Source organism: Nelumbo lutea, chromosome 1, assembly GCF_056320005.1.
Source record: "Nelumbo lutea isolate HS-2025 chromosome 1, American lotus-T2T, whole genome shotgun sequence".
NCBI classification, from domain to species: domain Eukaryota; kingdom Viridiplantae; phylum Streptophyta; class Magnoliopsida; order Proteales; family Nelumbonaceae; genus Nelumbo; species Nelumbo lutea.
Window position 1 is genome coordinate 138,391,786 of NC_142684.1, and position 15,599 is coordinate 138,407,384.

General features: G+C 41.7%; 1 protein-coding gene across 2 annotated transcripts; it reads right to left on the minus strand.

Annotated features, from left to right (window-relative positions):
• Positions 1–842: 842 nt before the first annotated feature.
• Positions 843–2,383, minus strand: LOC148877872 (norajmaline N-methyltransferase-like). 2 transcript variants are annotated; one of them, XM_088945685.1, is made up of 2 exons: positions 2,247–2,383; positions 843–2,041 (listed from the first exon to the last, which is right to left on the minus strand). In XM_088945685.1, the coding sequence occupies exon 2, from the start codon at positions 1,981–1,983 to the stop codon at positions 1,105–1,107; it is 879 nt and encodes a 292-aa protein (XP_088801811.1). In that variant the 5' UTR covers positions 1,984–2,041; positions 2,247–2,383; the 3' UTR covers positions 843–1,104. The 2 variants fall into 2 exon arrangements, with proteins under 2 accessions (XP_088801811.1, XP_088801809.1); XM_088945683.1 differs by having other exon boundaries at positions 2,194–2,331.
• Between the last annotated feature and the right edge of the window lie 13,216 nt (positions 2,384–15,599).

Genomic DNA, 15,599 nt, shown 5'->3' on the forward strand with positions numbered 1-15,599 from the left:
ATGGAATTCAGATTAGCCTGTCGATGCAGTCCAAATTGCATACACAGTCTGAGTAGCTCTGAAAATCCTTCTCAATTAAGATAATTTGGGATTGGGTTTTCAAAGCATTTGGTAAGGTTGTGTTTGAATTGGGGCAGAAGTAAAAATGACGGAAAATGTTTCTCCATGATTTTCAAAATCAGATTGGACTGGAAAAACTGGTAACTGGTTCTGTTTTACCTCAGAATTGTTATTTTCCCCAAACCATTGATTTGGTCAATAAACCACTGATTTGGATGGTCGAATTATTCAACGGTTTGATCAGTTTTATTGTATTTTTTTTTATCGGAATGGGCTATTCATTTAATTTGAATAATTGGACCACTTGACCCACCCCTGACCAGTTCGTTGTCCGTTTTAAAAACTTTGGGCTTCTGTGAAGAAAAAACAAAAAAACAAATAACCGAGTAAAATTTGAAGGAGAATTTAATTCTGGAATCAGCACTCTTTTTCCTTTCCACTTCAGTGCTGCAATCCAAACAATGGATCCCAAAACCCTTTTCTATCATATAGACAGAAATCCCATTATGACACCTGCATTGCAGATTTAAGCGTCAGCAGTATGGACCACACATGAACCACATCTTCCAACAATATCTTCCCTTGGGAAATCTTATTACCACCGCCATCATAAATTCGATAACAACCATTCACTGCCCGAGTGCTGGTAGTCCATATTACTCAACCCCTAGTCCCCATCCTAAATTAGTAACCAATCAATAAATTGAACTGGTCACTAGTGTGGAGTGAGTCCACTCCACAAACACACCCAACCACGCCAAAATTTCATGTGATATTTCCACTTTAATTTTAATTAACAATTAATTAATTGCATATCTTACCGGTAAATAATATATTCCATTGTTCTACTTCTACCGTACAATCAGATTTTCTACCTTCTTTAATTAATTCCTGACCGTACGATAGCATCACCTGTTCTACATTTCAATATACTCATGTTTTCTATGTCGCATCTGGTTCGACTTCGCCTCCCCAGATCTATAGTTTTCTCACTCTCTCTCTTTCTTTTTCTTTTTTCTAAATTAAAAAGAAAAAAAAAAACAGTTAACAGATGTTGCATCTCCAATCCGTCCTATACTCCGCCGAGCCCATAATCTGTTGAATTGGCTTCCGAAACGATACGATATGGCTGCTAACCATGAAAGCCGTTACCCTCTCCGACACGCGTAAGTCTTCCATACGCAACTCCTTCAGTCTCTGTACGTATTCCGGTACGTGCGATAGATCCCATACAACTCCAACCCCGCCGGGCTTCAATACCCTTACCACCTCCCCCAACCCCTTCATCCTCTCCGCCGCTGCCGCTGCCGTCCGATGCCCAAACTCCTTGCCCACCGTGTGCAGAAACACGGCCGACACCACCACGTCGAAGTAGTTATCCGCGAAGGGCAGCCTCCGGGCGTCTCCTTCTCTACATGTCACGTACTCCTGGACGCCTTCAATCCGCGCCGTCCGTAGTGTGGCCACTGCCGTCTTCAGGGGATCGAGGCCCACGACACGCCCGGAACTCCCTTCCTTCTTTAGCTGTAGCGCTACCGCATTGAGGAGGATGCCTCGGCCACATCCAACGTCTAGGGCTGTTTTGACCGTTGACCAATCGCTAACCACGTTGATCATCCGCTGGGCCATGTCCCAGTGAAGGGAGACGGACGAGTAGAAGATGTTGCCGGCAGCAAAGAAGAGACAGACGGCCGAGAGAGCCGTGACGCAGCCGGTGAATCCGGCGATGAAGCGAGGTGCTCCAGCGGGAAGAGCAGGGAAGAGAGATTGGAAAACCGAACAGAGAGGATTGAAGTAGATAAGGAATAGCACTGAGAGAAAGGAGAAGAGGATCGCGTGGATTAAAAGGAAAATTAACGTATGCCATTCTTCCATGCCGTAGATCGCGTAGATCTGCGTCCAATCTCTCCCTGTTTTTCCCATTCTCAGAGGCAAAGGTTTCGACCTTTTAATCTCGGGTTTGCCGAACTAAACTTGAAACCTGCAATATTAAAACATACCAAAACATGAAAACAGTTCAGTCCAGGAAACTGAAAGATAAAAATCATCTAATTGAGAAAATCATGAATAAATTCTCGAAAATTTTCCTATTCAAACTGTTGAATAAAAATCATCCAATTGAATAAAAATCACCTAATTGAGAATATCATGAAGAAGCTCAGATTGTCAGAGCAGGCTGCGAGTACCATTATAGATCAACGTAAGAGACTTCTCGTGCCTATGCCAGCATATCGAACCAGACCAGAAGTGGGAGAAAACCGAAGAAGTCTGATATGAGCGAGAAGTTCATGCCAATATAAATGCTCCTTTCCTTCGTCTGAATTATCCGTTTCTGTGCTTCTCTTGAATTTTTATAGAAGAAGAGATGCGCTGGGTTTCTGGTTGTCCTGCCAATCACCGTCTGAAGGAATGGCGGCAACAAGCTTATATATCGAAATTCGAGCAAAGGAGCTAGGAAGGACTCTCTCTCTCTCTCCCTGGTTTGCTCTGAGCAATGGGCGCGAGTAGGGAGTAAACCAGTAAAAGGACGGAAGGATACTCAATACTTGAATTTTGGATTCCTTTGCGATAATACGCGTACGGTAGTAAGGAAAATTTTTAAATTCTAATTCAGTAAATCCGTACCTAAAGAATTCAGAATCCACTAAGGTGTAGCCGTGTAGGGGACCAAGAGATTTGTGCCATCATGAACGCATCCTGTGACATTGTGCAGAAAAAATTTTGTTTCAATAAAATAAAAGGGTAAATTTCACCGACTTACCTCTATTTAAAAATAAATAATTTTTTTAAACAGTGATTTCGTTTATCTGATTTTTACAATAATCTCAGTTGAATTGAATTGACCCAATCAAATATGAGCATTTAGTTCTCTCTCAAAAAAAAACATACGGGTATTTAAGATAATTTTTTTAGCAAATGAGCTATATAATGAAATTAGGCAACTAAGTATGAAACATGACCCATGCCTTGCACAAAGAAATTCTGGATGATTCATTATTTAATCGATAATAGGCTAAAATTGATAATTTATACTATCCCAATTGGTAATTTATATTATTTAATTAAATAAGGGTATTTAGGATGATTTAAATTTTTCTTAGCCAATTTAGTTGTATGAAAATTTAATAAAATGAAATTGATGCAGGAGTCTTAACTCGGGTATCAGTGTATCATATCACCGTTCACCGATACTCTCATTTGAATATGTTTTTCGATTGGGGCATACATCTTTAAAGTTTTAAACTTTATAAAAGGCTTTTATATTAATGCATTCATGTGTATCTTTTTTAAAGCCGATATTCATAGTATCTGAATATCGTATTAATATTTTAATTCCTGGATAATAGGCTAAAATTTTTGACCAAATGAAATGCATTACAATATTATATTTAAGCAATTTCAATTCATGAAATGAGGGTTTTTAGAAGAGAGAGAATCAAAAACATATTCCAAAAAATAGGGGATGTAGAAGAATTCTTCTTCAATGAGATATAAACTAAAGCGTGATAAATAGACCGTTCAGAAATCGGACTTTCGGGATCCTCTTACAGGGGAAAAGGAATGTATTTAGGTTGAATTTTACTAATTAAGCATGTTAATCCTTGTTTAGTCGGTGAGGGGGGAGATCTTTTTTGGTAAATGTGAAGGGGGAGATTGAGGCAGCTTTGTATCACCCCCACATGACTTTACAATACCGAAATATTGTGGTGGGGACCGTGGGACCCTACTACAGACTGATGGCTATGACTTCTCTAGAAAGTATAGTAAGTTGTTTAGTTGTTGTAAGTACTGGTAGTAACTGTGGTTGCTATTTTTCTTACTTTTTGTAGAAGACACTAACGGCTTTGTTGATACGTGGCGTCATCTGTATGGTCTAGACTCTGGGTTTCGGGGCCCACTACCCGATCCCCCCAAACCAAACCACACTCGCTTTGAGAAGATTACCATAACAGCCCGGTCATTTGTGTTTTTGATTGACAAAAAAGAAAAGCATTTACTTGCGAGACGAACGGAGTGGCCGGTAATCTGGAAGTTCGGAACCCCATGGTCTATGGCTCTATGCCATGAAAAGAAAAACATTTAGCCATATGGCTTTTCTTCTAAAAAGACACGATTGCCCCTGTCCGGTCAACGCGTTTGTAAAGAAAAAGACATCATTGCCCTTGTGTCTCACCAAAAAAAGTCAATAAAATGAAAGCCTACGTCTAGCTTTATCTTTATGTAAAGACAACGGTGGAGATACAGGTAAGATGGTCCCAGTTAATTAGGCTCCCAGCCAAGAGGGATTTTGATTCCCAATAATCAAACATTTACGGATTGCCGAATCATTCGATTAAGATGGTTGGGAATCAATCTTATGGTAGGTCCCATGCGGCCAACTTGTAAGACACCGTATAATATATAGGTATGTGTCCTGAGGGAGACGCGTTAACAGTTCACACATCTTTCACCGATTTCATCTCTTGGGCTTTTTTGAACGGAGGAAAGTTAAGGGCAATCACGTACAAGAAAAAATTAACTCCTGTCCAAAGTCGCTATGGAACGAACAGTCAATTGCGGTGGGTCCCGCTTATCAAAGCGAGGAGCCCACATGTAAAACGCGATTTTGAATGGAAAGACCCGTGCTTCTGCGCGTTGACACGTGGACATGTGATTCTACTTCCACCCTCCCCTACCATTTTGTTATCGTTGAGAGAGGGCAGCGCAGAGGGAGATCGGATTGGTCCTCGCAGAACCGTCCGCACACCATACTCACAGTCTTTTGAATTAGGATCATTTTGAAAGCAGTACAAATATGCATAGTGCAAACAAGGTTTTGCATTTTATATATTTGTATTTGTACTCTTTTTGAAATTAAGCCTAAATTATACAATAATTTTGTTTTTATTCGTAAAATAGGCAAAACTGTCTCAATAAAAATATAAAAACCACCATGGCTCATTAGGGAAAATAATCAATAAAAAACAAACATAGGAAAAGTAATCAATGAAAAACGCAATCACTCGTTTGGAAAAGTAATCAATGAAAACCACAACCGCTCATTAGGAAAAGTAATCAATGAAAAACATACACAACAAAAAGTGATCAATGAAAGCTACAATCCCATTAGAAAAATTAATCAATGAAAAACACAATCCCTGACTTTCCCCTTTAGAATATGAAAAAAATGAAGAGAATAGTGTATAGTGAATCTATAAGAAACAAAGATATTTTACAATAAAATTTCAAACTTTGTTTTTAGAGGCATCAAGTCCCAAAAAGTTCAAGATGGTTAGATTAGGAGGATCCAAATTAAACAAATAAGGGTCAGTGTAAACTTGACGTTACATCCAAATTAACCCTAACTTTTTGTTATTTGAAAGTCGTGATAAATCGGAATTCAAGCCCACCCCAAAATCCAAAAGATTAAGAAAAAAACAGTTGGTTAATACGCCAATTACTTTTAATAAGGTACTTCCGAATTCCGATATTTTGAACCATGGCTTAGACGTCTGATTCAACTTGTACGTGGGATATAAGAGAAGCTGGTACAAAAGATAATCTTTAGGCTACACAGTATACGTCTTTTAAGCTAAAACGTCGACTTTTGTTCTTTGGGCTATACAACAGGGTAGACCATCTCATACCCTTAATCCCTACCATACTTGATGTCAGCAGGATTTGACCCTGAGGCAGAGTTTGGAAGGAGTACAAATATAATATGTAGAGTGCAAAATATCCCATAATTTCAATGTATTTATGCTGTATATATTTGCATTTTTACTCTTTTCAAGTTAAGCACGAGTCTTTATTATAAATACAGAGATCCCACTAATTAGGGGTATAAACAGATTGAATTTGAATTGGATCAATTAATATCTGAATTCGAATCCGATTAAATATTTGAATATTTGGTTTGATTTGAATTTGACTAATTAATTATTTTAGATAATTAATAAATATATAAAGTAAATATTTTATTTATATAAAGCATATAAATATATAAATTATTTATATAATTTAATTATTATATAAAAATATTCAAAATTATATATTACATATAAGAATTAAATAATCAGTTGAATTCGGATATTTATCAAATCGAATCAAATCATATCCGAATTCGATCAATTAGATAGTCGAATTATTCGAATTTAATTCGATTATGTTAAATCTCGTATTCGAAATTAAATTTTCGAATACCGTTGACACCCCTACCACCAACCAAGCCATAATCAGTTATTAACGTTGACTTGATCATAGTTGGTGACTAATAGAATAAGTTAACGAGTTATTACTTAATAAGAGTCCAAGGGTGAAAATAGAAGAAATGGTTCATCGTGACTATTTATTTATTTGCCACATCATCAATAGGAGACGTTGTCATAAATGGCCTGCTATGTTACATATATAAACAATGGACTTGGCCATGGAGTCCCGATCTCCTCACACAGATCTCAAACACATCTCACATGTATTAGAGACATTTTTCGTACTTATGAATTATAATTTATAGGAGATATTCCTAATACACAGTGAGATGTAGACCTGGCAATCGGGTTCGGGTTGGGTCAAGGTATCTTGGGTTGATTTCGGGTCGGATTAGATTGTCAAATGCTAGACCATAACCCTAAATATCGGGTTAGGGTTGACCCATGGGTTAATTCGGGTCATCCCAAAAAATAATTGAAATTAAAAAAATAAAGAAAAACTATATGAAAATTGTCAAAATTAAAAGAGTTAATCTTAAAATTACAAATATAAAATAAAAACTTGAACATTTAATAATTTAAAGAGTAAACAATAAAAATTAAAGACTAAATAGAAAAAATTAAAGAATGAAAACTTTTAAAATGTATAAATAATCTCAATTAGACTTGACAATCGGATCAGAAGATTGACCCATGACCCAACCTAACCCAATTTTTTTTCAAATTGGGCCAAATCGAATTATTTTCTCATTCGAATTGCTAAATATGAGACCCTAACCCTATTTGTAACTGTAAGAGGGTGTGAAGTACGCTGCGTGAGGAGAAGATGCCAATTCATGAAAAAGTTGAAAAACCCACCTATCGGATGAATCTGCATTTTAGAATGTTAAACTTTCAAGCCCAGGACAGGAATTTACGTAGTTAGCGTTTGTCGTGACTCCGTCGTTTGTATAGTCGTCGTACCTCACCTAGTGGATTAGGTTTGGTGGGAAAGGAAAGGGTCCACATCTTCAACCCAAAGAATATTTATACATATTATTAGTTGTTACGCAGATTCTAAATTCTAGGGCTTCGACTGTTGTTTTCAAACAACACAGAAAACGAAGAGATAACTTGGTTTCATGGATTAAAAAGGAACATTTCTTGTATGATTTCCGGCGAAGGAGGTCAAAGCGGCTGTACCGCATTCTCAGTCTCGTTTGCGTTATAACCAAATCACCTTGTTATTATTTTTAAATAGGAAAATTATACTTTAGCATGGGGTAGTGTCTAGTATCCTAACTTTTAAACGTATCAATGCAGTACCAAACTTTTAAAGTGTTAAAGTTGGTCCCCTACCATTAATTGGCCTGTTGAAAATATCAAAATTATCATTTAAAATAAGATACTAATCATTGTATTTTACCTTGAGATTGAATTAGTTATTTTTAAAGAAAAATATAGAAAAACATGAAATATAATAGAGGAAAATAATAAATAAAAGCAAAGAAATAATTAGACAATAATGTGTTTCAGATCTAAAGGTAAAAGATAATAACTTCTGATCTTATCCGATCTGAGGTATCCTGAATCAAGATCGTAGTCAAATAGTGTGGAAGCTGAGTTGTTCCCCGGATAGGCATTCTGACGCTCAAGTCATTAATGGAAGAGATTGGGTGGTCGGGTCAAGCAATTGAAAGCAATGTTGGTTCGAGTAGAAGCTGAGTAATAGTGTGGAGGCTAAAGAGTCAAAACTCCCTTACCTTGAGCGGGGGTTACCTATTTATAGACGAAGATACATTTTCTATTCGGATGAGGCTTCTGGGGTTGTCGGGATGAGGCTATCCGTCAAGGGCTTCGGGATAAGTCCTAATACCCGGCAGAGTTGTCCGTCTTATCTATACGGGACTCCTCTTCTTGGTGACGCTTATCCATCCTACATGGTGCCGACGTGGACAAAGAGATAAGATGGTCGTAGAGATGCCACATGGCACCTGGGGCCAGCTCAACCATAACCCAAACACCACTCCTCCAGTTCCGAAGATAGGGAGTGTAGTGCTTGACTGCGGTGTGGTGTGGAAGAGCTCTGTGGTCTTCGACTGAGGAACTCTTTGTTGAAGTGGATCTTTTCAAGTTGAGCGGCCCGGGGTGTAGTTGGTTTTTGGGTGAACTGTTCAGTTCGACACCCGTACCATTTCCAAGATGGGTTAGTAGGGGCATCGTTTTGTTTCCCCGAGGCTAAACGCGTGCGAAGGGCGGTGGCGTCATTTCATCTTCTCGAGCTATCAAAGGGTGGCGTTGAATCGTCATTGTTGATATGGCTTGATCTGGGTCGTCGAGAGTCCTATAAAAGGGGAATGAAGAGCATTTTCACTTTGTTATTTGCGAAGAGAGTTCTCTGGAGTTTGGCAAGAAGTAGTCTTCGACTCAGTTGGTGCTTCGATTTCCATAGTCTAAGCTTTTCATTAACACCTGGTAAGATGCCCTCTTCCTCGTCCACTGATTCCTCTTGCCCATCCTCTTTCTTCTCTTCTTGGGGTATTGAGTCCGAGCCAGGGTCTCTTGTCGAGGTCACCGTGCTTGCAGTTCGTGAGGCCGATGGCTAGGGGGACGAGGTTGACGAGCTGGGAATTGAGGTTGCAGAGCTGAAAGAGGCCACAGTCTGGGGGGCTAAGGCCAACGAGGCCAAAGCCGAGGTAGCATTTGAGGAGGGGGTCGACCTCCCTCCACGGTCCGATAGTCGGTTTGGGTCTACTCCATGCTGCTTGACTCCTAGGGACTTGGCCCGAATAAGGGCCCTGTACTGTATACCCGAGGAATATGAAATGAAATGCACGGGTGCTGGTGAGAGAGCCACCTCAACTCAGCCAGGTGAGCTCTATGTCTATGAGCCCAGCTTTATGGCCGGGTTGAGGTTTCCTTTGAGCAAGGGGATTGTCACGGTGCTAAGGTGGTTCCATGTCCAACCTATCCAATTGATGCCAAACTTGTTTATGTACTTAGTGAGTCTTCTGTGCTACTGTTGGGTCCACAGCCTAGAGGTCACTTTGTCGATGTTTGTTTATTTCCTACAACTAAAAAAGCACCAACAAAGGTATTACTACTTCTCGTCTCGAAAGCATAATAAGGTGCTTGTCGGGGATCCATCTTTAGTAAAGTGCTGGAAGGAGTGATTCTTCTTTGTGCGCTACTCTTGAGGCTGGCCCTTTCTTGTCGAGCTTCAAAAGCCAAGGACCAAGGTGAAGGCACCATACGCAGCTGAACTTATCAAGGAAGAGAAGGCGTCTATTAGGTAGATAGAGCGGATAGATGTGATGGAGTGCACGTCATTCTCAATGTTGATCCACGCTGGGTTGATGAGTGAGACAGCTGGTCTATGTATTACACTGTACTCTTTTTCATTTCTGAACTCTTTACTTGGTATTGATACGAAGCTGGTCTGTGCAGGTGCTGAGATGGCAAGCGTGGAGAAGATGCCTCGGCATATGAGGGTCATGGCAAAGAGGGCACAGTCAAGTGGGACTCAGAGGGACGACCATGCATCGCCGAGCCTCCGTCAAGATTGGTGGAACGCATGCCTCAATAGTCAAAGAGGTTGAGGTTTCCAGAGAAAGTGGTGCCGGTCGATCCGAAGGAGGGGACACAGTTTGACCATTCGTCGCTGCAGAGGGAAAATATACTTGAGTGTGGTGTAAGAGAAGGGCTCAATGGACATCTACGTGTCGTAGTGGAGAGTCCGAATAGGGGATGGGCTTGAGACATAGGGTGTACCCGAGCAGCTCGTTCAGGGTCTAGTGACACCCGTCATCAGGCAGGAGATCGCTGACTTGACCAACGGTTCCTAGGAGAGCATGACTTTGTGGTAGGCTGCGGCGGTAAGTCCTTTCTTCTATCTCTTCGGTCACTTTATTCCAGTTAGTCATCGTTACTGTTGTATTGATAGTTGATTTTCTTGTAGAATGCTTACTTGGTCACTGGTTGGTAGATCGCATGCACACGGCATAAAGGAGCAAAGTCTCAAATAACTAAACTGGAGGCCGAGTTGTCCGAGTTGAGGCACGGCATAGAAGAGTGGAACGACACTATCCACAAATTGAAGGGCCACATCATTGAGCTGAAGGAGGCGCGGGATGCATTGTGGAAAGAACTCTGGGAGGCCGAGGTGAAGATTGCTCGAGCAAAGGAGGAAGGGGTCGCCAAGTACAAGGCCTCGGAGGCCTATCAGAACAACCTGGACGACTTCACTACTTGTTCCTGGGAGAAGGGGTTCGCCTTCTGTCAACAGAGGACCTTGCGTTGCTTCCTCGACACAGCTGAAGTTGAGCAGAGTCTATGCCCATTCGATCCCCCCACACTTGGTGAAGACGCTGCTACCAAGTTCAAAGAACGAGCTAAGGATCCCCCAACTAAAGATTGAAATGCCCTGCCCTTTGTTGCCGCCCTTTCTATCTTTTTTTTGTTATGATGTACCTTGGTATGCCGAACCCTTTTACATGTAATTACCTTTAGTTATTAATGAAAAGAAACTTTTTGTCCCGAGCTTTGTGTGTGTGTCACTCTCTCTCTTCCTTCTTTCTTTTCTTTGTTGAGCTTAAGTGAGTGAGTTGATCGTGGACCTAGGTCTTGTCCTGGCTGAGGTCTTGAGTAGTCAAGATCTTGGGTTCTGTGTCTTTGGCTTCGCATTGGTAGAGGTGCTTTTGATCTCTCATCATCTTGGGGATGATCAGTGGTGCCTGCTCTTGGGGAGCCTCACGCACTTTTTGGGCTATCCGTGTTCCTCGGCTAGCTCTGCTCTGACGGCTCGTCAATTGGGTGCACAAAGTGCGATGGTCACCCTCTTGCCTTTGGAGGCAGGGACGTCGTTCCTGCTTCGAGCTTCGGCTGTTGGAGGTTGGTCAAGCCTTCTAGTCGTCATAGAGCAGCTATGCACTGTCGAAGTGTGAAGGTGTGTGCAATGACGAGTGCGTGCAGTGCGCAGGCACCTCAACTGTTACAGTTTGGCTAGGTGGTGTGTATGGTGCAGTGTCTACTGGCCAACTGGATGAAAAATATACAACTTAATTGATTTGAACTACTGGTAGTACATTCTAAAAGTTCTCATGTTTCAACTCCTCGGAACGGGCGCCTCCCGTCAAGGTCTTCCAACCTATAGGTGCTAGGTCCGAGGACTCTGATCACTCTATATGGTCCTTCCCAATTCAGTCCAAGCTTTTCTTATCCTAGCACGGGTACTATCACTTTGCGAAGGACAAGGCCACCTGTCTTGAACACTCTTCTTCGGACTTTGGGGTCGCAATACTTAGCCATTCGGTGTTGTTGTGCTGCCATTTTGAGGTATGCCTATCACGTGCTTCTTCTTCTAAGTTGAGCTTTGCACAAAGCTCCTCATTGTTCTGGTCATCATCGTAGAACTCAATCCAGAGAGTTGGGAAGCCTATTTCTATGGGGATCATTGCTTTGGCCCCGTATGCTAGGTTGAACGGTGTCTCTCCAGTAGATGTCCGTGGTGTAGTCCTATACACCCATAGAATGCTCAGTAGTTCTTCAGCCCAACTTCCCTTGACCTTGTTGAGTCTGATCTTCAGGCCATACAGTAGGGTTCAGTTGGTCACTTCAGTCTATCCGTTGCTTTGTGGTCGATGAATGGTCATGGTCTGGTGATCTATCTTTAGCTTGACGCAGAAGGCTTCAAACTTTCGATTAGTGAACTGGGCACCGTTGTCAGTGATAAGGACCTGGGGAATGCTGAACCGATGAACTTTTGAGCAATTTCTGAACCTCTTCATTGATCACCAACCATCGTTTAGTGGTGAAGCACATCTTCTTCTGCCTGACGGGTTGGCGTTGAGGCGGTGGGTGATGACCTTAGGGTCAATCCCTGACATGTTTGCCGCCGACCAAGCGAACATGTCAACGTTGTCCTTCAGCAACTGAATGATCCCAGAGACGATCTTCTAGGAGGGATCCAACCTGGATCGTCTTCTCGGGCTGGCTGCGTTGTGTCCTCTGTTCGTCCCTCAGGTCCATATTCTCCGTGCTAAGGGTCTTAGTGGCATGAGGTTTTCCTCATCAGGCTATCAGATAGCATTGTCATGCGGTCTTATGGTTTTTGCGAGCAACGCCTACTTCGTATGGGGTTGGAAATTTGACCGCCATATGGTATGTGGTAACCGAGGCCCACAGAGCATTCAAGTTCAGCCAACCAAGGATGGCGTTGTACAAAGAGAAAACTCGGAGAACGATGAAGTCGACCATCGATGTTTGTGTGATGTCACCATCTCCGATTAGTAGGGGCAGGGTGATCTTTCCTTGCAGTATGAAGGAGTCTCCAGAAAAACCGACCAAGGGGTGTTGACTAGGGAGAGGCGGTCCTTGTTGATGCCGAGCTATTCAAAGGCTTTGTTGAAGAGTATGTTTACGGAGCTTCTTGTGTCTACCAAGATGTGCCAGAATTTGAAGTTAGCCACTTCGACGGTTATCACGAGGCATCATTGTGCGGGCTCTGAATCCCCCTGAGGTCATCCTTGGTGAAGGTGATCTGATCATCCTGTCGCCGTCACTTTTGCTCCTTGTCCTTGACTTGGTGTAGTCGTGCATATGCCTTGTAGGCCGAGCTACTATCACCACCAGATGCCATTCCACTGGAAATCACTGCAATGACTCTAGTTGGGGGAGCTCGGATTGGAGGTCCATCAGGACGATGTGCTTCCACCTTTGGCTTATGATTTTTGATGTCCACGAACCTGCCGAGGTACCCGCATCTGATGAGGTCTTCAATGTGGTGGTGTAGATCACAATAGTTGTCTGTCTCAAGGCCGTGGTTTTGGTGGTAGTTGTAGTACTTGTTTCAGCTTCTCTTGTTGTTTTGGGACTTCATCTTTTCGGGCCATTTGACGAAGATTTGGTCGTGAATTTGCATCAATATTTCGGACCGTGGTGCATTCAGGGGTGTGAAGTTCCTGTATATACGTAGCTCCTCTTCTTGGTCGCACTTATCCATCCTACATGGTGTCAATGTGGCTGAAGAGATAAGATGGCCGCGAAGGTGCCACGTGGCACCTGGGCCAGCTCAACCGTAACCCAAACAATTTCATTAATCTAGAATCTCAAACACCTCAACTGGTTTAGTCTCAACGTAGAAAACAATGAACAATGTCTTCTTTTGAAGGGCAGTTTTGACATTTTTAATAGATAACTGACAGTCGGTTAACGACAGGAACCAACGTGACACTTTTTGAAAGTTTAGATACTATAGTGACACGTTTGAAAGTTCCAGTACTAACTTGACACTACCCCCAAAGTTTAGGGCACTGAAGTGGAATTTTTCCTAAATAAAATTAAAAAATAATAAAAATTTATAATTATTTTGGTATTTTAATGCAACACATTAATAATTTTGAAGATAGGTAGTAATAGGTAATGGAATTGGAATCCGCCTCTCCACTGCGACTACCTAGCTAACTACCAACTGACACTCAGTTGGCTAGGGTAAAAAGTTTTAGCCACCGCCAGTTAGGGGTGTTCACATTAAATGACCAACCCAACCCAAGTTTGTTAGTTTTTCAAAACCACTGGTCAGTTCCGATTTGTATGAGAAAATAAACTGACAACTCAGTTCAGTAATAATAGTAATTTTATTCTATTAATATATACATGTGGGGCACCTCGGATTAGACAACATCATATTAGCGTCATGTGTGGGAAACATATGAAAAGTCATTCCCAAAACTCTCTCCGTGCAATCAAGAACCATGCCAAGAAAAACATCAGATTGCTTCGCAACCCGATCCCCATCTTGGGGACCTCGTTTTCACTGCAGCTCTCCACCTTAGGAGCCCCATCAATAGGCCACAGTCGACCCTGTGCAGTTCCAGGCGATGCAATAGAAAATCGATCAAATTCACGCCATAATGCAGATGTTGGGACAACAAACGCATGCCACTCAGGCCGCTCCCCCTGCCATCCATGCACTTACCACAGCTGATCCTCGCACCAAGGACCCAAAAAGTGCCACTTGGACAAGCATAGGGCTTAACCAATGTCCACCGCTATAGCCGATCTCCATCGCTGAATCTAGCTTGGTCAGAGATTAGCCTATGATACCAAAAGGAGAAAGGTCCGCACATGCAACCCGACAACAGAGATGCAGAGATCAAGGAGCTCAAATAATGCCTAGCCAAACTGGAATGCAGCCAAGATGACAGAAGTGCAACTCCTCCCACGGTCTAGTCTGCGGAACCTCTTAACTAACTCACCAAGCAGTCAGTCTTCATCCAAGAAATTATAGATGAACTCCCTCTGACCGGCTAGCGACCTCCACAGTTGAGAAATACGACAGACGTATAGACCCCAATGACATCCAAAGCCCAATAATGCTATATGGCTCGTCCGAGGGATTGATGTACATAACACAGGGGAGAGAATTATCGGTTTGTACGAGAAAATAAACCCACAACGCAGTCCCCATTAATAATAGTTCCGGATCCGAGGTGTCCATATACGGACTAATCAATGTACCGCAGCCCACGGTGTCCAAAAAAATTCCTCATAACAGTGCCAACATCACCCGAAGGTCCGCCACCTTACTACTGCTAGCCAATACTGAGTTAGGTGCACAACTAACGGATAAGTGGGCAGGATCCTTAAATTTCTTGAATCCAAAGTGAATGCAACATGATTTGTATACAAGACCTAACTTCTGACATGTTTCTGCAGGTGCTACACCATACCAAGATGATTGTTCCTTGGCCCCCAAAAAACTTAAAAATAAAAAACAATTTAGTAAAAGATGATTCCATCCATCCACCCACCAAAAGTCATCGAAAGAGGAAGAAAACACTTTATAAAAGTCAAAAGAAGAGGCGTTTTTCTTTTTTCGGTTTTTACACAATACATTAACAACTTACATAAGTGGTAATAGTGGAATTCGAATCAGCATATTGGGGTGGTAATTTTTCACCCAACCTGTCCATTTATTTGGCAGATTGGAAATGAGTTGATCATTCAATGGGTCAATGTAAATGGATTGGGTCGGGTTATGTTTTAGATGATCATTGGGTTAACCACTAAAGGTACAAGTATTAATGTATTAATTTTCTATTAATTATTAATTAAAATCATTCGTTATTGACTGAAACAATCTAGTCTGATCCAAATTCAAATGGTTGAACCACTTTTGATGTGATTAGTTCGAAGACAATCCAATTAGATAGTTCAAGTTGATCTAACCAGTTTGAACTTAAGTGGTTCAGTCAAACCCGAAACCCGGACATAGTCAAATGCCTTTGCCACTTGTGTAAATTTAATATGCATGTAAATATGTAATATGATTTGAACCTTCACTACTTGTGTAAATAACAACTACTATTA

Bases quoted from the DNA above. Each gene is read 5' to 3' on its own strand.
- LOC148877872 (XM_088945685.1), bottom strand. From the start codon at position 1,983: ATGGGAAAAACAGGGAGAGATTGGACGCAGATCTACGCGATCTACGGC.